Raw genomic sequence first — 27,030 nt, 5'->3', positions numbered from 1 at the left:
CAGATTTTAATTAATTGGGTCCACAGATGATAATTAGGTTATTGGGGTTATTGTAACTAATTAATTAATTAATTAAATTTGACATTTTGATATAGATTGCACTTGAACAGAAGTAGTTATAGTGCAACATTAATTTAATTGAAATTAATTTAGATAAGAAATGTTGAAAAATAATTTACCAGTTCTTACTATCTATGTAGGTAAGTAATTGAAAATGCAGTATCGTGGTTGCAAAATTATTAAGTTGAATATTTATGCTTGCTCTTATTCTCTATTTTAATGTTGCGTTAAGCTATGCCCCGCGGTTTCACTCGCTTTAATTTGAGGAAACGACATACCTACTAATATATAACACGTGGTTCAATAAGTCCCGAGACTAAGTACTAAAAAATGGTCTTTTTTATAAAATTAATTTTTATTCATCTACATAGTCTCCTCCAAGAGCGATACAGTCCCTCCAACGCTTTTCTAACTTTTCTATCCCATGTGTGTAGAATGATTTGTCTTTGGCTTCAAAATAAGCCTCCGTTGCTGCGATAACTTCACTATTTGAGTCAAATTTCTTACCCTGAAGCATTTTTTTGAGGTCTGCAAACAGCCAGTAATCGCTGGGGGCCAAGTCTGGCGAATAAGGGGGATGAGGAAGCAATTCGAAGCCCAATTCGTTAATTTTGGCCATCGTTCTCACGGACTTGTGACAAGGCGCCTTGTCCTGGTGAAACACCACTTTCTTTAAACCGGTTTAAACTGTCGAGTGTCTGGAGTCCAGTGGTTCGTTTGTGTCGGGACAACGGAAAACGTAAAAGTGCCGTTTCGCGAATGGATACAGTGAGTGTCGTGTGTCGAGAACAGGTTCGAGTGAGTAGTGAGTTTGCAGACAGTGGTACCGGTATCGAGCGTAATAGAAGACTGAGACGGAGGGTAGACCGATATGTCTGCCCATAACATCTACCCGCAATAATCAAACAGTTCTTCCGTGACAATGGCGCATGCAACTGCGCCGAAATATCGGAGCCTCAGAGATAAAAAGGTACATGGTATAAATCCCGAAAAAACGAATTCAAATAATGTTAAGAACCATGGAAATTTAAAACAATATATTGAAATGGTATATCCAGGTTTCATCCATTGTTACATACCGACGTAAAAAATCCTTTTTATTATGATTCATCAGCGCCAAACATCGCTCTGAATCATTGATACGTTGTTCCTTTTGATTAGTTGTAAGCAAACGCGGCACCCACTAAGAAAAAAGCTTTTTTGGCCAATTTTTTATGTAAAATAGTGAAAACACTTCTAGCTGAAATCTTCACTATCTCTGCTATCTCTCGCACTTTTACCTTCCGATCTTCCAATACGATTTTGAGGACTTGGTTAATATTTTGTTGAGTCACTGCTTCATTTGGACGACCTGAGCGTTCCCCATCATTGGTGTCCATGCGACCGCGTTTGAAGTCGGCATACCACCGACAAATGGTTGCTTTAGAGGGAGCTGATCCTGCATAACATTTTATAAGCCATTGCTGTGCTTCAACGGTATTTTTTCCCATTAAAAAACAATGTTTTATCAACACGCGAAACTTGTTTTTTTCCATTGTATCGAAATTACAACCGTAGCGTCACTTGAATGTTTCAAAATCAATAATTTTACTGTTCCATTTTTAAAAAATTGACACATATTCTTGTATTGATAGCCAGTACTTTTTAAAAATCAAAAGAGTTTTTAATATGTGTGCATTTCCAGGTTAGTCTCGGGACTTATTGAACGATCTAGTATATATCCATTCCCGGTAAATTGACTATCCAACACAAAAATAATTTTTCAATTCGAACCAGTAGTTCTTGACCAGTTGTTCTTGCTATAATGGATAAACTCGAAAACCACTGGACAGATTATAAAAATTATTTTACTAAGAAAATGATACGTTATCACTGGGTGACATAGGGCATATTTTAATTACCGAAATCGTGTAATTCACGTGGTCGAAGCTGCGAGTAGAACAACAAAATTAACATAACAAAATTATCATCAGAACGACATAAACAACTCGCGGCAGCACTTATGTTGACAATTATTAATACCCAGCTGTCACAATCAGGTCTAAGGATCCGTTCGAGTGTTAGTAACACATACAATCATTCATAGAAGCCATTATCCGAAGGGCGATGATATAATCAGACACTTGAATTCTTAGAATATTATACCCATTAGCGACAAATGCTTAAGCGATTGAGTGTCGACTTCCTTGATTTTTAGCCTTAGTTTAATATCCATTGATTAGTTTTTAATACTATTATATATTTATATATAGGTACTTAACCTATATAAATAGAAAATTAAACGCAAAATGTGTTGTTTAGTGCTACACTCGAGAAGGGACCAATTCTTGTCGATTATTTTTAGTTTCCTAATACTTTCTAGAAGGTTTAGGTTCTTATGGAATGAAAAGTAAATAAAATTAGAAAATATTAGAAAATGGAAACATTATTTCAAATTGTTAATAAACTTAAATAATGTGTTGATAAAAATTCTTTGTCGTGCTTTTCGTGACTAATAAGTAGGTGAAAAATAATAGCAATATCATCTGTCCTTTTTTTATTGCTGAAATAATTTATGTAGGTCACAGTTTTTTTTTGCTATCGCGATTAAAATATATTTTCACTTTTATAAATATTATATCACTTTTCACTTTATAAATATTATATCACTTTTATATATAATATATCTATATTATACACAAGCTTATGATTGGGAAAAATTTTGGTCAAACGCTTAAAGCGTTATCATAATCCACATCTTTTTCAGTTTTCTTACTTTCCATTTCGTAAAAACATAACGTAACATTTCAATTTTTTTTTTGTTGAACTTTTCTCTTCAAATACTAATTATTATTTTCATAGATTTATTTACTTGATCATAGGTTAAATTTCTATAAATAAATATCAGGTAAATTTATGCATTTGTCCAAAAGCACATATCAGGTCTCTATTATTCATAAATACTTTGGATTCCTATAGGTCAAGAAGGACCTAATCTAAAAATCCATAATTCCTAGGCTAGGTAGCTTCGGGAAAAAGAGACAAGAATATCCACTGATTTGGACTCTATTTCGATTCCTACAGAAGAGCAGAAACCTCATTATCAAATTGAAGAGTCCCATACACAAATACCTATACTAAGCACATTGATCATAGTAAAATTTCTTTACTTTCAGCTGTTATGGAAGTATACCAGGACTTTTTCCACTACCGCGATGGTATTTACCGCCGCAGTCCTTATGGTAACACTCAAATGAAGGGTTACCACAGCGTACGTGTCGTTGGCTGGGGAGAGGAACGCGGTGACAAGTATTGGGTAAGTTGGCAAGTAGGCACCTGTACACTAGCCATATACTTCTTAGGCAAATTGACAGCCTTCTTAGTGGCAGTAAATAACCAGTATAAATAAATAAATTAAGCAAGTATAATTAGTTAACAGTAACGTTACCCAAAACTCATGTTTAGTTTAACAATAATCCCATAATTCCTGAGTGTTGACAAAAATCTTTGTAAGGGATGCTCTACAAGAAAAGATCGTCCTTTTTTGGTGGCCATAACATGTCTTATTCTATTTCATAAATCGTTAAAAGTTAAAAGTTAAAAAGGTTGGTCGCCACGAGACTGCTATGAAAGGACGTGTCAATTGTTGGCACTCGTGTGTAAAAAGTACCTATCTATCCTTCCTTGTAATCTTTGTGTATCATTATTTAATTTTGACACTTCATAATTTGTTTACAAACGCATTCGTCAATCATTAAATTATTTTTCTAGAATTAAAGCGTAATAAGGCACTTTCCGCTATAACATCTAAGTACACCTATGAAATTAGATTTTGTTGAAATTCAATAGTATAACTTATACACTGTTAGAGTAAATCCTGGTAAAACCACATCTATTGACTTGGTACAAATAACATATCTCTAAATTTTCCAGATCGTAGCAAACAGCTGGGGATGTGACTGGGGCGAGAACGGTTACTTCAGAATTGCGAGAGGATCAAACGAGTCCGGTATTGAGTCGTTCGTGGTGACCGTCCTGAGTGACGTCACCAGAGCTTACCAGAAGAAATAACACAGGAACTATCTCATTACACCCCTGTGCGTTATCAGTAAACCGGTTAAAACCAGCCGGGGGTGGATATTACTGAATACCACGAGGAATTTCGGATGAAAATAATTTGAGTGCATGACTTGTACAAAAAATATATTTGTATATTGTATATTCGTAATCATGTAAATTTGAGTATTTAGGTTGGTATTTCAATGTTTTTATTTTTTACGAATGACCTGATTAAATTTTCATTAAAACGATGCCGAAAATATAATATTGTCATTAGTATACCAAAAGTCGGTATAATCATGATTATACGCATATTTCTATATTCAACATTAAAACCCTGATTACTAAACACAAAATTGAATCTACAATGTACCTAATATGATAAATACTAAGTTTAAATCATGCACTCAAATATTCGTGGCTATTCTCGCTATAAAGTGATAGTGTTTGAAGGATTTCAGTGATTTTTATATGTAAGATCATTTTTATTTTAGCTAAGCTAATGTTAAGCTGTTTACACATTGTTTGAGAAAACAACACACGTGTATGCTTTAACTTATACAGAAATGTCAATGTCATGACATGACATTAAACATCGTTGACATTTTAAACGCGAATGAATACGAAAATATTTTTTTACGAAATTTAGAAACGATTTTTAACGTTTTATTAAAATGATAGAATTACGCAATTTAGCGTTATCAAACATGAAAATTTAAAAACCATTAAACATCGCACTAGTGATATAAAATGTAGTCTTGATACTTTAAACTTATTCAAAACCTATTTTTCTAGAACTTATAATACGTATAATTATAAAATATATAGTAAGGTATTTTTGCTATAAGCAGTTAAGGAGTTTATTGTTAAGATTTTTTATATTTAATAAAAGCTTAAGTTCAGTATTTACGCACCAGTATGTAGCGACGCAACTGCCATTTTTAATATAAGTAATTTTTGCCTATTCCACACGTGCTTTATTTGATTTCAAAATAAGTCCAAGAAAATTTTCAAGTCTAAAATTTTTTAATTAAAAATCTTTACGTTGGTATATAAGTTAACAGTAAACAATATAATGTGCCAGAAAAATAGTACAATAGTTCTAAGTAGTAAAAATATTAAATCAAATTAAACACTATCTAGAGATTCTAGACAATTTTTCTCACCTTCATATTTTATTTTTATTTAGCACAATTCTAGCTAAAGTTTATTCACAGATATTTATAACTCTTAAACATCACAACAATTGAATATAGCATTATATTGTCTTCTTTCCTTATTGATTCTAAAAAAGTACTACAATAATTATTACATCATCTTAAACCGAATCGTCATTTAGCCTGTTTCACCGGCCTCTGATAAATCTATCTGATACTGGTATCCAACAGATAAGTTTATTATGAATTTTGTTTATCATCATACTCCTATTTAAGTCAAATATTGTTATTCCCTGTGAATCCAAGTTGTACTCAGTCTCTTGAGACCTATTTTACCTCTGCCGCTAAAGTCATCAGTAACTTATGTACAAGATACACATTAACAGAAGCCAATGAAACAGGCCCATAATATGTTATTATTAAATCACAATATCAAGCACTGTCAAGCACTAGTCTTAGGTAACAATTTAAAAAAAAAAAACAAGTATTTTTAAATAATTTTATTCATCTCACTTAAAAAGTCTACTTAAATAGACATTAATTTATATTTTTCTAGATATACAATTTTAAATATAATTTATGGAATGCATAGATTAGGTTTAGTTTGTTGAAAATAAGATTCATGACAATATTGTCACGTTACAGGCACATAACTTAAACTGAATGAAATATAGAACCTCAAATTCTAAAGTCAAATTATAAACATTTTAATTTATTTTAACAGGCCTTATTGTTAATCAGTCAATTTGAATCAGACTTAATGTAATATTGCCATAACAAAAAAAAAAGAAATTATATTTAAAGTACATGTAATCTCAAGGGTTAAAAATAACTAAGTTGTGATAAGTCGAGTTGAGTTCGTTGCCTGTATATGAAATATACCATATAAAGGTAACTGACACATTATAGGAATGATGGTTGAGTCAAATATTGTTAAAAATTGGAAAAATGTTATTAATTATAAGCATTAACATGTATTTATTTTTAATAAAAAATATAAATTGTAACAAAGTTAATAAAATTTAAAAATTATTTGTTTTTATTTTATAACACCTAAATAATTTTTATAAAATAATAGTTATATTACAAAAACAAATTTATCTATAAATAACTCTATAGTATATATATATATATATATAGAATCTTCTTTTTACTTTTATTTTTAATTTCTTTCCGGGGAGATAACCTTCTAGGTAAAATAATTAAAAAAACTCAATTCTACATATTATTCAAAAAAAGCATGTATTTTCTTGTCTAACATTGCACTTTATATATTGTAGTTTTTCATTATCTATATATACATATAAATATCTCGTGTTACGAACACTATATAGGTCCAGGCTAATCTCCGAAACTACAGTATCGATTTTAATGAAATTTTGCACAAATACGTAATTTTATCGAATTTAAAATATAGGCTATTTTTTATTTCGATTAATGACCACGATATTTTTATTGCAAAATTAAAAAATATGGCAGTACGAAGTTCGCCAGACCAGATACTAACTGATAAGTTCAGATTTAAAACACTTATGTTTAGTTTTTAAGTAATGACCACACATGTCAAATCCTATGCAGTAATATATCGTTATACATTTATGTAAATAATTTTTTTTTTAATTATAAACTTAAATAAAACCTCTTCCGTAATAAAATTCCACTTTAAAAGTTGCAACACAACAATAAATATTTTGTCCTTAAGTACCTTAATTTTAAAGTATAATGCTATTAATTTGATACTCTTCTTTTTGCCGCTTTTTCCACATTTGAAGCCCGTACCTAAAACAAATATTAAATATTTCATGCAACATTATGTACTCATATGTAAAAATAGAAATATACTGTCTTAGACTAAATTATATATATATTATATAATTAGATATAAATAATGTCACCAAAATTAGAACCACAATAAATAAATGCATCACACTCATAGATCCACAGTAAGTTATGAATCGTGTGTCAAAGGTCCAAAAACATACAAACATAATAACAAACACCCAGGCCGCTAACTACTTAGCTACTACTTTTTAAATGAATTTGAAGGAGACAGTTTTCAATTTGATTGTATTTTTTTTATCGAAAGGTAGTGTTTGTCATGTGGTTTTATTTAAATTTAATTGAGATCTGACAGGTACTTTTTGACAACTTTTTGGTATAATGGTGCGTGTCCCGTGTCGGCGGCAACAGTAACACCGACAGTCGTGGGATCGATTCCCGCTCGGAGTGGGAATTTGTGTTTATATAAATATTTATTTCCGGTCTGGTTGTTAGTCCTTGTGAGTCCTCCCACTGTACCTCAGAGAGCACATTAAGCTGTCTGTCCCAGTTGTTATAATGTACACCTGATAGCGATTGTTACTCATTATTAGGGAATATATCCACCAATTTGCATTGGAGCAGCATAGTGGATTAAGCTCTGATCCTTCTCCTATATGGGAAAAGAGGCCTACACCCGGCATGTATGGTGTTTGTAATGTAAATTTAGCTATACTCCCACATTTCGAATCATTTAAAGAAAAAATAGTCTAAATACATACCTGCAAAGATTGTACCCTCTTATGTAAAGACATCATAGTGTTTGTTAGTGATGTCAATTTTTCTTTATTGGTCGCTATTTCCGCTAACTGAAATTAACATTTTTTATATGAAACATCATAGCATTTTCTGCTATGGTCTTTATAATTGATAAATAGTTATTATATTTGATTGCTGCCTGAATCTGATAGTAATATATACTATATTATTTTATGTGTTATTTTTATGTATATTTGTTAGAAAAAAAACAGGTGTTTATATCAGCTGGCTGTTACCTAAAATGCAGGTATCGAGTTGCCTTATTCAAATAAAAAAATCAATTAAAGGGACGTACAAGAGCATCTAACATGGCATCATTCTGTAGATCATCCAACCTCCTGGACTCGGATGTAATCATATTATGTACAGCTTCTTGTTTATCTCTGTAATAATATGATTTTTCAATAGTTAATTGGTTCTCGATATTAATATATGACAAATATTAATAAACGAAAATTTGTGCACTTTAAAAAAAAAAAAAAAAAAAAAAATGGGCTGAATGATAATAGTATCTTGTTTTAGAATTTAGACTATTAACATCTCTAATTATATTTCAAAAATCTAAAAGTCACATATTAGTCATATATTAGTCATATAATTGCTGGTTCGATTTAATTAAGGTATACTCAACTTATAACTGTATTTGCTTATATATCAACTTTTGAGCTTAGGACTTTCCCGCATTAAGTTGTAGTTAAGACTACTTACTACTTATAAGCAGCACTTATAAGTATTTTTAGTAATTTTAATAAAGAGTTATTTTATTACTTACAAGTCTACATACTCACAAGCCCTTATTATTAACCCAATGTGGTCGCATCTTAATTTTATCGAAATCCAATGAATACTTTTTGAGTTTTCTTTAACAATGCACATTTAATTGACTGATTTACTGTCTACCTTCATCATATTACTTGTTGATCCAATTCATATTTCGTTGGTTTCATTTGGTGCGCAAACACAATTATTTATATTTGGATTAATTTGTAAATTTATTTAATATGTACTTACGTTAATTCTTTCAAATGAGTGTTTAACGTCACTAACGGCGGTTCATATATTTCCAATAATCCCTTGGCCAACAACTGCACAGTTTTTATGTCCTCCTGGTTTATGGAACTTTCATTATTACTGCAAAAGTAAGCAATATGTGAAATCTATACTAATATTACAAAGCCAATAAGTTTGTTTGTTTGAACGCTCTAATCTCAGGTACTACTCGGTTCAAATTGAAAAATTATTTTTGTCTTGAATTCTATTTACCAAGGAAGGCTATGAATGTGCTATAAATATTTTAGTACGTTTTTATCTTAAATTAATGCGGATGAAACGCTAGTTCTATATAAAATGGGCCAAAGTAATTCAGTTGTAAAAATTTGTCTATTCTTACGGCTCCTCAGCTGACATGTTTTTTGAGTGGTTGTACTTTGAATATATTGTTTTCTGCGGCAAAAATCCTCTTCTCAAATTCACATTAAAATTATTTCGCACTTTCAAACTTAATATATAACTTTTGACAACAATAAATATGTCACAATCATGGTCATAATCACAATCACAAACTTATCACAAACAGAATAAAAAGTGGCTCAGTTCAGTTCTTTGCCTATTGGCTTTTAGTGAAATGTTAGTGAATAAAAAGTAAAACTAAAAAATAAATGAAACTGTCAAATTCTAGTTGTTGCCAAAAAAAAATTTAAAAAGTTGATTTTATTTGAAAAGACAAAATTCCACTTAAAAATTTATGTAGGTACAGAAAAATATTCAAACCAAAAGCCCACCTTGCTTTTTTGATTTTTAAATTTGAAAAGAGGATTTCGTAAGTATTGTGGTAAGGATATGTCCTATGCATATATGCCGAAAATATTTTGTTCAAAATTTAGTGAATTTTTGAATTTCGGATTTTAATCTAAATTAAAGAGCTTGTAGCTCCAAGCTGGAAGAGTTATCAGGCTTGAGCTGCAGCAATAGATTCGGGGATCCTTCGCTTCAGCCTCTAAGGCTATTAATAGATAAGGGGGATTCACAGGCGTAACCTGAAGAAGAGATCCACGCTGCTTCCAGGTTTTACAGGAAGCAAATCGCTAGGGCAAAATTCGAACACCTTAGCAGAATTGGCGAGAGACTATTAGGCTTTCCAAATGGAACCCGTGCCTTTTGGTCTCTTGCCAAAGTTGTCGAAGGTAACTTCTTATATTCTTCACTTCTATCCTTGTGCGAACAGATGGCTTCGTCTGCTCGTTTGCCCCCATTGTTATAAAAAAAATAATTAATTGTTCATAATGATTAACTGAATCCCGAAATAAACGATGTAGGATGTTATCAACTTTTGGGCGCACGCTTAATTCGAAAAAAAGGGGATAACTTTTTTGACTTTTGTCATTTCTGAAGTGAAAACTCTATAGGCAAGTATAACAGTTTCTTTTTAATGTTTTTTCCCAGGAAGCTCGAGATTAAGTGATATCGTGGGTAACATTTTATTAATTTTTGCTTACACATCATCATCATCATCATCATCATTACAGCCTATACAGTCCACTGCTGGACATAGGCCTCCACAAGTTTACGTCAAAAATAACGTGAACTCATGTGTTTTGCCCATAGTCACCACGCTGGGCAGGCGGGTTGGTGACCGCAGTACTGGCTTTGTCGCACCAAAGACGCTGCTGCCCGTCTTCGGCCTGTGTATTTCAAAGCCAGCAGTTGGATGGCTATCCCGCCATCGGTCGGCTTCTTAAGTTCCAAAATGGTTGTGGAACCTTGTTATCCCTTAGTCGCCTCTTACGACACCCACGGGAAGAGAGGGGGTGGCTAAATTCTTTAGTGCCGTAGCCACACAGCACTTGCTTACACATGTTAGGGTATAATTGATATAGCTGATACGGCGGTAGCTACGCCCCTGATATACAACTAAGTTTGCAAATAAACACCTCACTTGATTGTAAGCTGTTACCGCAGTTTATAGACGCCTGCAACACCAGAAGCATTGCAAGCGCGTTGCCGACCCAAGCCATAATCGCTCCCAAGAGTTCTGGTCACATTACTCACCACTGGAACACAATACTACTAGAGAGCAGTATTATTTAGCTGTAGTGTTTTGTAAGGTCGAGGTAGTTCCGAAGTCAGACTGTTTCATATTTTGAGCAGGAAATTTCCAGCTGTGCCCTCAGTTAAAACTATAGAGAAAAAAAAACTATTTTTTTTTTGTTCAAAATTTTTTTCTATATTTCAACCTAATTTATCCAAACATCTTTTTCATCTTTATCTACTAGTTTACTAAAAGGTATATACCCTAAAGCCTAAAGTAAATAAAGGTATATAAATATTACCAGGGTAAAAATCATATTTTTTATCTGTGTCATTATAATTCCGTGAAATGGAATGTGTTATTCTATGGCTGCTAGATTTCTTGTTTATTTGACATTCTTTATTTTCCGTTGATCAAAGACGGCACATACCGAAATTAATCGCGTAAATCGCTTGAACAGTGTTTTAATTTGACTGTGATCGTACGCTATCAATCTGGAAGTCCTTCAAGTAACCCGTGGGGACGGCGAGATGACGTCCGTAGCTAGGAGGCGAGAACAGGACGACTCTGGCGAGTACTCCGATGCATCTCAAGACATTGAGCAGAATAACTTAGGAAATGTGAGTTGGACAATAATAGATGTCACGATTAATGGATTGAACTTTCATTTTGGCGCTAAAAGTATCGCGGTGGCGCACTTTCTCCCGCGCAATCGCGTGTCGGAATGTCCATTTCTTTTCGCAAAATTGAGGTCATAGATTGGACACCATTCACCGCAGAATTTGAATGTTACACACAATTTCGGAACGTTCGAAGTGAATACTCGATAGTTGTACTGACGGAGAATAATATTTGAAGTTGAAGTTCAATTTGTGTAGTTAAATGCAGTTGTTAAAAGTTGGTGTCCATTTACAGGATGGTGGTCAGCATGAGTCCGATTATGATTCCCAGGGTAGTGAATCTGAGCATTCGGATGGGGATCCTGAGAAACAGGTAAATCTATTATTTTCAACATCAATTTTCACATCTAATGTAATTTAGAAAAATGTGTTTATTAGCTCCAGACATGTGGGATTTTTTTTTGTGTCTGTATTAACTTTGACAATAATACATTTAAGATATTTATTTTTATACAATTTCGTTAATAATGTACACAATTTATAAATAATCATATATCATACTCACTTAATATATATCATTTTATGACAAGACCACTTTTACACTTTTTTTTTGAGTTAGAATATTTTATTTTCTTTGATGTAATTTTAAATGTGTAAAAGCGTATTAAATAAAATAAATTAATAGTCACTTTCAAGTATTTCAAATCATCGCATAGAATCATTTCAGTCTATCTTAGTCTATTGCTGGACATAGGCACCCACAAGTTCACGCCAAAAATGGCGTGAACTCCTGTGTTTTGCCCATAGTCACCATGCTGGGCAGGCGGGTTGGTGACCGCAGGGCTGGCTTCATCGCATAGAATGTGGTATTGAAATTTGCTTGTGCACTTTCATTGCACAATACGATTTCAATTAATATTGCATGTATAGATTTGTTACTTTTGCATTGCTTATAAAATTATATATGAATGATGATCTCTTTCGTATTACACTAGAGAAGTTAAATGAAATTTATAGATTATTTGTTGCCTGACATACATTTTGCATACATAAAAGTTGTCAAATAAAATGTGGTATTAAGCCTTTATTTATAATATAATATCAGTTACTTAATTATAAGGCATTTTCGAGTTAAAAAAAGACAGATTATTGTGGAATAAAATAGTAATAAAATAACTTGAAATTATGTATTTAAGTTTTTCTACAGTTAAAGGAACATATTTTTTAAAAATTTAATCTTGTCACCTAGATTTAAAAAAAAAAAAAAAAAATTAATGTCACCCTTAGATGAAAGGTTGATAATATTCTATATACAAGTAATGAGATCTGCTATTACTGTTTTAAAGTTATGTTATTTTCCCCAAAAACAAAAAGTGTTTCTATGGGATAGCATATCATCAAAATTACTATAGAAACTAAGTCATAGACAATCGGTAGTTTTAAACGAAATACAAACTTCTTTGTTTGATTATCATTTTGTAATATTTAGTTTAATATTTAAAAGAACTATAGTTTGATAATTTGTGAGGGTGTGTTAGGCTTTATAAGATTACAATATAGATTTTCACTCAATAATACTTATATATGTGTGCGACTACTATGCAGTGACATAAATAAATCTATGAATGTTCTATGTCTTTTAAATAATGCTTATATTTTAGTATACATATGCAAAATTTGAGTTAAAGTTATCTTACTTAATTGATACTATATGTACCAAATTAAACATTTAAGATTATGAGGTATAATCTATACCAGAGATGGCTAACTTGGTTAAGCAAACCACTACTACTTGTTCAGTTTACTGATTGCATCCCAAACTTCTGAAAATTTCAAACGAAACAATATACTTCAGTCTTTTATGTATTATTATGTCGTATTTCTTATTTTTAAGAAGATAAATATAAAAATGATTAGTTACATGGTTACAGAGCTGTATTGGAGGATATATAATGTGACATAACACTGAACATCGAACAGAGTACAGATTTTGGTAATTACTTTAGCCATCTTCCTGACATCGTTCCACATATACATTTTCCCATGGTTTTACCTAGGATGCATATCTACAATCTACCTTGTCATCATCCATGATAATTATAAATATTGACATGACTAAGTGCTGTAAATGTCAAGTTGGCCATACCCAATCGGTTTTAATTATAAAAATAAAAATGCAATGAATATATTAAAATGCAAGCAATAATGATGTTTGCTTAGGTATAGAATTCATGAGTAGAATTATAATAAACCAATCATTGTTATAATTTTAGATATTGTAAATGTAGTTATGCAAAGTCTTAATGAGTGAAACATTTATAGCATTCAAATGCTTTAAGGTTATTTGGATGTCATAATTATTCAGTAAAATATTAATTTCTACATTGTGTAAATATTTTATGTGATTAAAATTACTTTATAGAAACTTAAAAAATTATACATATGAATAATTATATTGACGGGTTAGATTTATATTTATAATTCTTGGTTTTTCAATATTCTCAGTCATCAAAATCAAAAGGTCATTTGATCAAAAAATTACAATGCTAAAAACTTAAATATAAAGAGAATTTATTATCATTGTTTATTTCTATTATTGTTATTTGTAACAACTTACAGGAGACCGAACGTCGTGTGGATGACGATGAAGACCGCAGTAATCCACAGTACATTCCCAAGAGGGGTACTTTCTATGAACATGACGATAGAACAGCGGCAAGGTATAGTTACCTTCTTTGTATAACTAACAATAGTGTAATATAAATTAAATTAAATTTAAAGAATAAAAAAATCTTGATAGCAAAAGTTTTTATTTTGTACGATTTTATTTTTGTGTTACCTACACATTAGGAAATTCCAAACATTTTTTTTAAATATATCAAAAATTGTTAAAATCGTAATCAACCCTCAGCCCGACTGGGGTAATACCTCGACCTTACAGAAGATCACAGCTAAATAATACTGTTTTCAAGCAGTGTTGTGTTCCTGTTGGTGAGTAAGGTGACCAGAGCTCCTGGGGGGATTGGGTCAGCAACGCGCTTGCGATGATTTTGGTGTTGCAGGCGTCTATAAGCTACGGTAATCGCTTACCATCAGGTGAGCCGTACGCTAGTTTGCCGACCTAGTGACAAAAAAAAAAATCGTAAAAAAGTTTTTATATTATTTAAAGACGACGCGTTGGCGCAGTGGTCGCCACTCATGACAAATTGGCCATACAGATGTTTGACGCGTTCTAGGCGTTTGTGCTTCTGTATTTATTGTCCGTGTATCCGAACGCCTGACACATGAGAAAATCCTAGCGACCCGTTGAGTGTGAAGCATTTATCTATTTATTATTTATGTTTGTTACTTTTCTTTCTAAATTAAATCTTATATATAAAATTCTCGTGTCACAATGTTAGTTAACAAACTTCGCCGAAACGGCTGGACCGATTTTTATGAAATTTTGTGTGCATATCGGGTAGGTCTGAGAATCGGCCAACATCTATTTTTCATACCCCTAAGTTATAAGGAGGGGGGGGGGGGGAATTAAGGGGGTTAATAACATATATGGCAAAGCAACGTTTGCGGAGTCGGCTAGTATTATACTATATTGTAACCTAGGTTAGTGTTAGATTTCTATTAAGTCTAGTCTTATATCCAAAGAATTTAATAAATTATGAATGTTAAAATATTTGTTATTGTGATATTAAAAAGCAAAAAGGAATGTAATGAATATGAAATTTCGGATTCGGATATGAATAAACGATCGATTATTTCGGATTATTTTTACGTTACATTATGGATACTAAACTTTTAAAGAATTATTATAGTAATATAAAAAAATAACAGGCAATACAAAGGATGGTTCGACTAAATACTAATAAAACATGCACTAACGAAAACGTCTTAATTAGTAAAAACTTCGCTTGTAGTTTCGGATAGATTTATAATTCGGATATCCAATTTTTCCTATACGGCAATTCGAATTTTTTATACGGAATTCCATATCTTCCCTACAGGTATATAAATGAAGCTGGCGCGTGTTACATTAGTATTTTGCGCTTGTATAGTGTCTGAATGCCGTGTATAAACATCATCCTGTCTCGTTCGCACGCGATCTATATTGCGAGTGTGACGGAGATCGATAATATATTCATATAACTACTATTATGAAATATATTGTGTTGTTCAATTCGTTTGTCTGTTACGGATTATTTTGATCTTTTCTTATATCATTTTAACTGGTTTTTTCCGAAGTTTTTCTTTCATCGAAAATGAATAGTGATCAAATTTTCAGAAGATATTCAAGAGCATAGTCAGTTTAAGTTAATTTGCTATAGTAGAAGTAGCGGGTTACATCTAGTTAAAAATAAAGTTGTAATCGAGGTTATAATTTGTTCTCCTTTACGAAATTCAGTGGTTGTAAACAGTTTTTATAGTCTATAAAAAGTTTTAATGTAGCTTAAAGAAATTACTGTAAAACTTTTGTAGCTTTTCGTCCTAAATACTTTTTACTACTAACTATAATAAACACTATAAAATTCTCTAACTTAGTAGTTTTTAACTATTATAAAAAATAAAATCTCTTTGTTATTTAGAATAATACTGTCCTATATTTTGTTATAAATTTATAAGAATATAAAAATAAATAAATAATGAACATTAGTAAAACATTGATCTCACCAAAAGGTGATGAATATTTAATAAGTATATTCAGTAGGTAGAAAAAAATTATGAACAAATAAAAATCTGGTGTGATAATCTTTAGAACATTTTAATTGTGTGATTTTACTGGTCATTTACCTTTTAAATTTTCTTAAATAACTACAGGTCATCAAGTCTGAGTAACATAATCAGGTCTCTTGTTGTTATTGACGATATCTGTGACGTTATTATCAGACTACGCCTTAGTGGAGTATTACGAGAACTGTAAAAAAATATGTCAAAAAATTATTCTGAATAAAAAAGAACAACAGAAATGAGTTCGGTCATAACTTGAACGATTGCACAAAAATTAATATCATTATTTTGTGTTTTTGAAATTGAATAACGAATAATTACATTTTTGTCAGGACAAGGTTGAAAAAAAAAAACGATTTTTCACGAAAAAAAGGTTCGCCAATTCGTCTTCATATAAAAATATTGCAAGCTAATACTAATTCAGTAGAAAACTAAAATATTCTAATATACATAGGTTTGCGTGTCTCACAGTACAATAATATCAGAATAGTTGTAAACCTTCCTGCTTCGATTTTATTTACAATTGAAATAAACGATGTAATTTCGCCTTTATTGTAACTTATATAAAGTATATAATTAAGAGATATTGAAAATATTATTAAAAAAAAAAAACGTTGACCAAACTGTTCAGTCGTGTATGAAGTTCGTGTAAACGTAATATGTATCTATTATGTAGAAAGTTAACGTTAAACGTGTAGTGTATAAACGACTAGACGTCTCACCCGATTTCTTTTAATGACTACGTCGGCAGATAAGAGTACGATCCACCTGATGGTAAGCGACTAGGTATACCATAGCCGTAAGCGACTACCCTCAACATTTCCCAGGAAATAAATAACAAATATCTACACAATACACAAACGGTAGTCTGTTCCTAAAGTAAGCAAATTAATGCTTGTTTTATAGGTAACAGCCGACTGGTATAGCTACATAATTTTTTTTCGAAAAAATACTTATAAATATATAAATAAATATTTATATTACACCCAGACTCGGGGTGGGAATCGAACCCACAACCCTCGGAGCAGAAAGCAGGGTCACTTACAAACTGCGCCAACGGGCTAGTCAAAAGATCTTGATCTGGCCAACTTACTCACCACAGGAACACAACTCAGTGAGAGCAGTATTAATTAGCTGTAATCTTCTGTAAGGCCTGTACATCCCCAGACTGTTCCGAATTTTGAGCAGGATAATGATATATCTTTCTTTAGTTTACCTTAATAAACTCGGCACCCGGATCACTCTCGTTAACTTAATTAATGTTTCGCTTATGGTAGACTGGACTGTGACAGTATATTACGATTATAGTGGGACATATGCTTACATTATTTCTGTACTATATAATGTTTATAGCCATTATAGATTATCTGCAAGGTATTTATTTAAATAATTAATGTAGAGTATTTAGGGTAGTAATACATTTTTATTAAATTAAACAAACAAAAAAATATATAAACTTCTTGGGTTGAAATCACATTAATGTGTAAACTCTGTGCCATTAACAGTATTCTGAAATATATATAAATAAAAATATAGTAAAATATTTTGTTAAACAATAAAAAAAAAAAAAAAAAAAAAAATCGTGGTTTGAAAAAGAATAAAAAATAAAACGTGTGTGCTTTAGACCACACGACTGAAGTAAAACTTTCTTCTTTAGCTCCATCTAACTTGTATTTCCTTCTCGACTTCACCTTACTCACCAAGTCAAGCGTGTGTAGAGAAATTTTACTTCGAAAAATAAATAAATAAGAATATAGAATAATAAAAATATTAAACAGCATTTTAAAAGTAATAATCACATTAAAAATAATATCATTCGACTTTCACCGAAGTGTTAAATTATTACTCATGAATATAGCAATAGAAACTCGATTATGATTTCTTTCTTGTGTATATGTAATGATTTAAATATACCGGACATTAAATATTAAATTATCATAATAGTCTGTGTCAAGCTGGTAAATTTAAATAATAATTAATTATAATATTGTTCGAAACATAAATAGAAAAATTTATAAATTTAATTTCAAGATTCTGAGAATATTTTAACAACTTTTTTTATAACTATTATTTTCGGTACCATAAAAGATGTTAATTTCGTCAAAAGAAACTGTCAAAATTTGTTCAAATACACATCCTGAACAGGAAACGAGTATCCCTGCAAAGGAGCAGTTTTCTCTGTATAAATAGAAGTCAAAGTATAATACTACAATGCACATGATAAATAAATATATATAGTATGTGTGTATCATACGGCTGTCACCTATAACTCATTATGTTGCCTACTTTATGAACAGAAAACCGGGTGTGTATGAAGCTTTTGTTAAATAAAACTTTTTTTTTGTATCTTATCTAAAACCAATTGCCCTCAGAAGCACTCAAGAGTGATCTTCGTAAGGTCGAGGTACTGCCCCAGTCGGGCTGCTCCATATTTTGAGTAGGAAATTTCCTGCTTTGCCCTACCTCATCTCTTCATTTGGCAAAGACTTACTCGTGTATGTTAAAGATATTTATATTTATTTATATTTCATTAGCGGCGAAGAGTCAACCAACACTACAGCAGAGGTAGCGTCAGAGAAGAAAGAAGGTAGTGAAACTCCAGCTGAGAGACGCCGTCCTCCACGCAAGTCTGAAACCCTTAATAAGTGGTCACACGACAAGTATAATGAGAACGAACAGGTAAATAGTAAAAAACACAGGTAACAAAATATTACAATTAATAGTAGTTATTACCTGTTATATCCCACTTAGATCCCACAGAAAAAATCCTATGTTCAGCGGCATTGGATTCTTTCTCCATGTGAGAGAAGTAGATTAATCCATCACGCTGCTCCACTGCGGGGCACGTATATTCCCTACTATGAGTAACGATTGTTAACATGATCTTAATAACATTTTTAATATTTGTTATAAATATACTAGAAATGTCTTTTGCTATTTTATCCATATTTAATTAACGACGAACGTTTTCGCTGTTAAACGTGTAAATTCGAGGTCGAGGTCGAATGGAAATGCAGACATTTTTATTATTATTTTAAATTTAGATGCTAATTTAAAAAAAATTCTAGCTCAGTTTGTGCCGTGATTTTTTGAGGTAGTGTTTACAAACCCCGTTTTCCGAAGTACCTTATTACAGCCCTCTATGACGTCAATGTGTGTCAACGACCTTAATTTGTAATTGAAGTTTAACAGCGTCAATTGCGCAGATATATACGAATGTAAGCTGTAATGTTCAATGATCAATAATAGTATAGTTTGCTATATATATACTATTTTTTGTTATAGATGCCAAAGTCTCGTGACGAGTTAGTCGCGATATACGGATACGATATAAGAAACGAAGACGCGCCACCACACGCGAGACGAAATCGAAGATATGGGTATGTGTCTATTATAATAACTTATTAATATACCTACACAAACACATAAACATTTAAAGAAAAGGATTGAGAAATCAACTACGGGTTAGGGCAGCAAAATGGTTGAGAAATGTAACCAAGTATAAAAATTAGGTCTATAATTATTTTTTTGTAAATTGCTTGGGTCAGAGTTGTTGATTGTTAAAAATTGATATACATTGCTACAGGTTGTTATGTATGACAGCTTGGATCCTTCATAAAATAGAAAAAAAAAATGTTGTAGATTATTCGAAAGATTTTCGTTAAAATATTTGACTCTTGGTACACTTTTGTATTCTAAGTGACGTTGGCCAAAAACTCGGTCCAAAAAACCAAATGATTGGGTATTAATATTAATGTTCAGATATGGCTTATTTGACATTTTACCATTATTTTGGTTAAAGAATCTTATCAATGCATAGTTGCTGAAAATACATATGAAATTAGGTTAAGTTTTCAGCAACACATGATTGAACTTGTAGCATTTTTAAGGTTTTATTAACAAAAACAATCTTTCTTCTTCATAGAATTATAGGTTATTGGATGTTTAATTCAATGTTATTATTTTAATTCTATCGCTACTTGGAGGTTCCGAAATTGGCGGTTCGTTTATAAATATTGTTAAAAAAATGCTTCATTGCATGTACTTTTTGTTTGCGATTTTTCTTTATATAAGGAGTTGGAAAGAAAATGACGTATTTCCAATTTTTAACTTTTTTAAAATCATTTAATAACGATAATATGGGACGCTGTGTTCTCGGCTACTAGTAAATAACAGCTTCTAGTTATCCGCTTCTGTATTGGTTACGGATTTGATCCTTCGTGATACATCCGTATATCCCATATAGATGATCGTACTATGTTCTAGGTAGACTTAGAGGTTTTAAAATAAAGTCAACTTATTTAATTGAGCTGTATGATATAAAAACGAATACACAAAAAAATTATAATCCGTACGTAAATACTTTTTACAATATAAATACACTTTCATACAATTCATGTAGTGCATAAGAAAATTTATGACCAAATTTTTATCATATTTTTTTAATACATACTTTTTGCTCATCAACTCCTTATATAAAATTTTGCGAATGATATTATAATTTATAATATTTCAGCTTATAATATTTAATATTTATAATATGTTTCTTAAGGTCTGAATGTATGTGTAAATTTCAGTGCAATGTTATTACATAAGCAAAATGTTACCGCAGTTACATTTTTTTGACTAAGTTGGATGTTGATATCAAAATACTAAATTATAAGACAAAGCCAAAAAAATACTTTGACATTTGAAAATCAATGCCACAATTTCAATCTTCGACCTGTTAGATTTAACAGTCTATATATTTCGTTATCTAACGCCGAGTTGCACGAAAATAAATTAAAATTTGAGTAGTGATTAAACTAATTTAATCGCAAGAATTGTATGAAATTCTTGTGATTAAATTAGTTTAAAATTTAAAATTCGAATTTGAACATTCACTCATAAATATGACTTGAAATATTTTTAAATATTCCTATATTAAAAATAAAAAAAAACATAGCAATTTTTTTTACATCAATTAAATTTGCTTTGTACACTTTACTTGAAATTATGTCCTAAACATTTTCGCGTACATTCAGACTTAATCTTTAAATAATTGCTTTATATTATTCTGCTTTTACTTAAAAAAAAAAAAAAAAAAAAAAAAAAAATTAACAAAATAATTTTAAATGTTTACTTTCTATTAATTAAATATTGTAATATTAGACGTTTTTTGCAATTATATTTTATACTTATAATTTTTAATTAATTTATTTTAATGGTAATCTTTCACAAGAATAATTTCAGCATATGAAATCGTAGTATTGCATTATTTTGACTTGAATTAATATTTTTTTGAGAATGTTGTTGCAATCGTTTCACAATGGCCGAACAGTGGCTAGCCATTGACACCAAAAGTTTTGGTAGTTTTAATTATTTTTTTTTATTTGAGCGAGAAGTCATTAAAAATATCTTTTTGTTTAATATATAAAGAGTCAAGACTATGGGCCCGTTTCATCGATTTTTATAAATCATTACATAGTATAAAACAAAGTCGCTTCCCGCATTATGTATACTTAGATCTTTAAAACTACGCAACGGATTTTGATGCGAGTTTCTTTAGTAAATAGAGTGATACCAGAGGAAGGTTTATATGTATAATACATGCATAGTATAGTAGAGGAACACTTCTAGTTTTTACAACCGTGGAAAGTCGGGGCGAGTCGCTTATCCTTACGTACCTACTAATATTATAAATGTGAATATAAGTTTGTTTGTTACACTTTCACTCAAAAACTACTTAACCGGTCATCATGAAACTTTGTATACATATTCTAGGAGGTATTAGAAGTAACATAGGATACTTTATATATATATATATATATAAAACCAATGCGAGCGAAGACACGGGTAAAAGCTAGTTATATATAATTTATGAATAGACTTTAACAGTAGGAGATAAAATAGGCTATTAAGGACCTGTGTCCCCTCAATAAATAAATTATAATTTTTTAAATTCATTTATAATGAATACGAATATCCGTTAGAGTGTAATTTTTATTTAATTATCTAAAATAGATAAATTTTCTTATTTACTGTGCGGTTCTTGATCTACAAATACACATAACATTTAATAAAATATGTTATCAGTTAAAAAATTCCAAAATTTGTAGAAATAACACAGACATTTCATTTCAGTGTAAAAGTATTAAAACTCGTATTTATTTCTCATATATTCAGGAGCTACCTTACTATATTTCGGTTCATATAAATTATGAAGATGGATTAGTAGACTACCAAAGTTCTCAAAACTCGTACAATGTAACTGATTCGACCTTAATCTAAAATTGTGACGTTTGCAACAGCAGACACGTCAACCTTTTGTTTACAAATTCTGACCAAAATTTGATTTTTTATTTACTTTTATAGTAGCGATTTTTTTTTTTTCCTAGTCGTGACTGATTTGACGATAATCTACAACTGTGACGATTAAAATAGCAGACTCGTCCGCCATTTTGTAATATGTGCCCAATTTTTTTTTATTGTATAATAACGATTTATTTTTTGCCAGCCGGGGACCCAATAAATACACTCGTACTTGGGAAGATGAAGAGGCCTACAAGCGTCAGACGATACAAGCGACGCCGAGGAAGCCTCCGAGCCCGGCCGACTTCCCAGAGCTGACCGCTGCCAACAAACCTGGGTATGTTGTCTTACGAGAATTATTTTCGAAGTAAAACTTCTTTACGCTCGCTGCACTCGGAGAGTAAGATGGTGAATGCGTGACGAGTGCGTTACGATAAGTGTGATCGGGTGACGCGAACGGAACTTGAGAGGGAGATATATGTTAGTGAAAATAGAAAGAGAGACAGAGAGAGTCGAGTTTCGTATATTATTAATACGGGCTAAAGCACACTCGTTTTATTTTTATTCTACTGGGTTGGCAAACTACCGTACGGCTCACCTGACGGTAAGCAGCTACGGTAACCTATGGACGAGTGTAACACCAGAGGCACGTTGCAAGCGCGTTGCCTGCCCCTAGTCCTTCCCAGGAGTACTAAGTGAATTATTTATTACTACCCGTGAAAATTAAGGAAAAGGAACCGTTTTTGTTATATTTTTCTTGGGTCGGTTCGCTTTTGAATTATTCGATAAGTGGGTAATCCAGCACTTATTTATCAATTTGAACTAGTAGTTCCTGACATTATCATGTTCCATTAAACTCTTCAAATCTTTAGTGCTGACATCAGCTTGTATATAATTATTATGCTTGCGTGTCCTTTGTATGGACCGTTAATATATTTATATTTGGTTCAATCTGGACATTTGTTTTTTATTACATGTTTTTCTGAACAGTTGAATCTGAAACATATAAGTATAAGATGGTTAGGTTAGGTTAGACTTCTATACTATGTGAATAAATGTAAAGTAACGCTTCAGCCTGTAATATCCCACTACTAGGCACGGCATAGGTCTCTTTCCCCATGTAGGAGAAGGATCAGAGCTTAAATCCAGTACGCTGCTCCAATGCGGGTTGGCGGATATATTCCCTACTATGAGTAATGATCGCTATCAGGTGTACATGATAACAACCGGGACCGACGGTTTAACGTGCTCTCCGAGGCACGGTGGGGAGACCCACAGGGACTGCACAAACACCCAGACCACGGCAAACACTCGTATGGCCAATACAAATGTTTGTCATGTCCGGGGATCGAACCCGCAACCGCCAGCGCAACAGGTATAATCCATGGCTGTGACCGTTGCGCAAACGCGCGCCAAAACTTGTAGAAAAATACGAATATGAATTTAACATATCCCATATTATTTTTCCTAATATTATACATTTTCTAATTTAGCAGACGACCCCGAGCTAGACCCCGGTCTAAATCACAGCCAGCTTCAAACGAATCCTCCGAGAATGGTTCACAGTTGAGAAGAAATGCCTCTATTAAAACGCCCAAACAGAAACCCGTAAAACCGAACACACCAAAGATGGGTCCAAGGCAATCTATGAAGGACAAAATACCTTTCGAGAATCTCACTATCACCACATCGGCTAATAATAATAAGTGAGTATATTGTGTGATTATGATTTTAAAACTAGTTGATCGGCGAATTTCGCATACGAATTTTTTTCCTATACATATATTTTTTTTTAAGTTTCGCATGGAACTTGTCCAGGCAATAATGGACATAAAAAAAGGAAAATTTTATTTTTATAACTTAAGCAGTATAGTGTTTTAATTGTCTATTATAATGAAACAACTTTTTCGGATTTTATCGCGTACGGGCAGTCCTCCCGTGACCATGTTTGCTGTAAAGTGTCCGAAACGTCGAGAACTGAATAAACCGCAATAATATCCGAAAAAGTTGTTCCATTATAATGAGTGATATTTGTGTAAACATTAGAAAACAACGACATTGTTTTTATCGAGTGTTTCAAATGAATAAATTCTTCATTTTTGACTAAATACAATCTTATAATTTCTTAACTATTATAATGATAAAAATGTCTAACTATATCAGTCGGTAGTTACTTATAAGTATAACACAAGCATTAAGTTGCTTACTCTAGGAACTGATGACTGTGTGTGTATGTTGTATAACAAAAAACAAAAAGCGTTTGTTAGTTAACCTGTAGTGACGAAGTGATATTAGTAATGTAATGTTTCCAGCCAAGGTCACCAGCGCAAGGTGAACGCGTCGGTGGCGCAGCAGAGGCCCGTGCCCACCGAGCAGACCAAGAAGAAACCCTTCCCCGCACTGCCCGTTAGTATTACCATCATATAGCCCGGTATATCGACTGGTAGAGACTTTTTTAGAAGGATAAATCTAACTAGCCCATTGGTGCAGTTGATGCCCTGCATTGGTGCAGTTGTGGCCCTGCATTGGTGCAGTTGTGGCCCTGCATTGGTGCAGTTGTGGCCCTGCATTGGTGCAGTTGTGGCCCTGCATTGGTGCAGTTGTGGCCCTGCATTGGTGCAGTTGTGGCTCTGCATTGGTGCAGTTGTGGCTCTGCATTGGTGCAGTTGTGGCCCTGCATTGGTGCAGTTGTGGCCCTGCATTGGTGCAGTTGTGGCCCCGCTTTTTGTTATGCGGATTACGGATTTGATTCCCTCCCGAGTCTAGATTCAATATTTGTATTTGTATTTATATATGTATCATTCCCATGTAAATTTTTCGAAAAAAATAAAATAAAAAAGTTATAACAGTCAGCTGTTACCTATAACACATGTATGTGATCGATCATATACAATATAATATGTACATTTCACTTAATTGTGATGTGTAACTGTTGTGTTGATCCTTCACTTACATGTAAAAAGATGCCTATGTCCAGCAGTGGCTTACTACAGATATATTACACTCAATCTCTTTACAACAGATACAGCCGCAGAGTGCAGCGCCACCGAAACAAACACCAAATCAAAAGCTGACGCAACAAACACAGCAACAGACACAGCAGGCGAATGTTGGTGAGTTTTACATATTTTTGTATTATTTTAACATGGCAAAATATAAAAAAGTGTTACGCAAAAAATAAAATCTTATGATTTTATTTTAATAATAATAATTCAATTTGACCAAAAATGTCTCACATTCATTTAGGAAAAGAACCAAGAACAACGGCAAGGAGAGTTGTTTTTACTAAAATAAATCGATGTTTGTCCATCTGTTCAAGAGCTACGATGGAACAGACATTTGTCTTCAACTTAAAATAACCCTGTTTTTGCGTCGTAGGTAAAAAACAAGAAAATAATAAGCATAAGAAAGCGGATCTGATAAAAACCGCCAGTGTTCGACCACGTTCAATTTTATGTAAATCATGTGCATTCTGGCAAGGTTATTTAGTGCTGACCTTCAATTAAAAAAAATATATATATGGATATATTAGATATTCAAGAAGTATTAAATAATTTTACCTTTTTTTATACTGAACAAAACTACTTTCTGTTTGCGATCCCTGCTCAATATCAGCGTCTATACTTATACTATGCTTAGGTTAGAAATTAAAATAAACAGTTGCATGCAAAAGCGGCCTGCTAAAGATAATTTCACGATTAAATTATGTTTAAAAGATGAAAACGCATCATCATTCATTTTGCTTCCTTTAAAACATTACTTAATCATGAAATTATCTTTGGCGGGACACTTTTGCATGCAACTGTATATTATGTCTCATTATGTCGCGCTTTCAGCGATAAAACCGTCTTTGTACATATTTCATTTGTATGTTACTATTTTTTATGTTGTCTTGTTTCTTCAGTATTAATATTATGTCATTAGAATCACGCGGCGGCAGTAAGCGTTACAGCAGCCTCCGACAGCGCCCTCTCGCGGAACCCTACTCTCCACAACAACAACAAAAGCCACAACAACCACAACAACAGCCACAACAACCACAACAACAACCACAACAGCAACAGCCTCAACAACAACAACAGCAACAGCCTCAACAACAACAACAGCAGCAGCCTCAACAACAACAACAACCTCAACAACTACCACAACAGCAACAGCCACAACAACCTCCACAACAGCCATCTCAGCCACAGCCTCAACAGCCACCACATAGATATCATGGTGGTAAGTATGTTTTATTTTATAAACATTTGTTTCTGGCCTGGGTGTCTCTTATTGTGGGTCTCACCATCGTGCTTCGGAGAGCACACTAAGTTGTGATATACCCCGTGTCCATTAAGTTGTGACATTTCCTACATGGAGAAGAGACTGTTCAAATATGCCAGACCCCGTGTTGATCAAAATTACTGGCACTTAATTAGTCTAAGTCCAATTGTACTTTTTTTGCAATAAATGTACATATAATAATATATCATATATATTGATACGCTAAGGTGAAGATGTTTGCCACCCTTTTTAGAAGAAACCAAACAATTAC

General features: G+C 32.3%; 3 protein-coding genes across 3 annotated transcripts in view; 2 read left to right on the top strand and 1 right to left on the bottom strand.

Annotated features, from left to right (window-relative positions):
* LOC123665669 (uncharacterized peptidase C1-like protein F26E4.3) overlaps positions 1–4,265 on the top strand; it is a 68,220-nt gene extending 63,955 nt beyond the window's left edge. The window contains exons 8-9 of the mRNA XM_045599937.1: positions 3,216–3,355; positions 3,973–4,265. Coding sequence (XP_045455893.1) covers positions 3,216–3,355; positions 3,973–4,110 — 278 coding nt within the window. The 3' untranslated portion in view covers positions 4,111–4,265. The remainder of the gene's footprint in view (positions 1–3,215; positions 3,356–3,972) is intronic.
* A 2,585-nt stretch (positions 4,266–6,850) lies between these two features.
* On the bottom strand, positions 6,851–9,239 carry LOC123665771. Its single transcript, XM_045600032.1, has 5 exons — positions 9,223–9,239; positions 8,844–8,963; positions 8,128–8,215; positions 7,796–7,882; positions 6,851–7,034 (listed from the first exon to the last, which is right to left on the bottom strand). The coding sequence occupies exons 1-5, from the start codon at positions 9,237–9,239 to the stop codon at positions 6,984–6,986; spliced, it is 363 nt and encodes a 120-aa protein (XP_045455988.1). The 3' UTR covers positions 6,851–6,983.
* Positions 9,240–11,195: 1,956 nt separating this feature from the next.
* The window catches only part of LOC123665770 (protein CASC3), a 30,692-nt gene continuing 14,857 nt past the window's right edge, over positions 11,196–27,030 (top strand). The window contains 13 exon segments of the mRNA XM_045600031.1: positions 11,196–11,480; positions 11,776–11,853; positions 14,100–14,200; positions 18,737–18,881; positions 19,488–19,582; positions 20,189–20,203; positions 22,699–22,830; positions 23,987–24,203; positions 24,789–24,899; positions 25,516–25,671; positions 25,813–25,871; positions 26,398–26,574; positions 26,645–26,721. Of these exon segments, the coding sequence (XP_045455987.1) occupies positions 11,391–11,480; positions 11,776–11,853; positions 14,100–14,200; positions 18,737–18,881; positions 19,488–19,582; positions 20,189–20,203; positions 22,699–22,830; positions 23,987–24,203; positions 24,789–24,899; positions 25,516–25,671; positions 25,813–25,871; positions 26,398–26,574; positions 26,645–26,721 (1,453 nt within the window). The 5' untranslated portion in view covers positions 11,196–11,390.

Source organism: Melitaea cinxia, chromosome 24, assembly GCF_905220565.1.
Source record: "Melitaea cinxia chromosome 24, ilMelCinx1.1, whole genome shotgun sequence".
NCBI classification, from domain to species: domain Eukaryota; kingdom Metazoa; phylum Arthropoda; class Insecta; order Lepidoptera; family Nymphalidae; genus Melitaea; species Melitaea cinxia.
The sequence above is the reverse complement of the archived record's forward strand: the minus strand, read 5'-3'. Positions and strand labels throughout refer to the sequence as shown.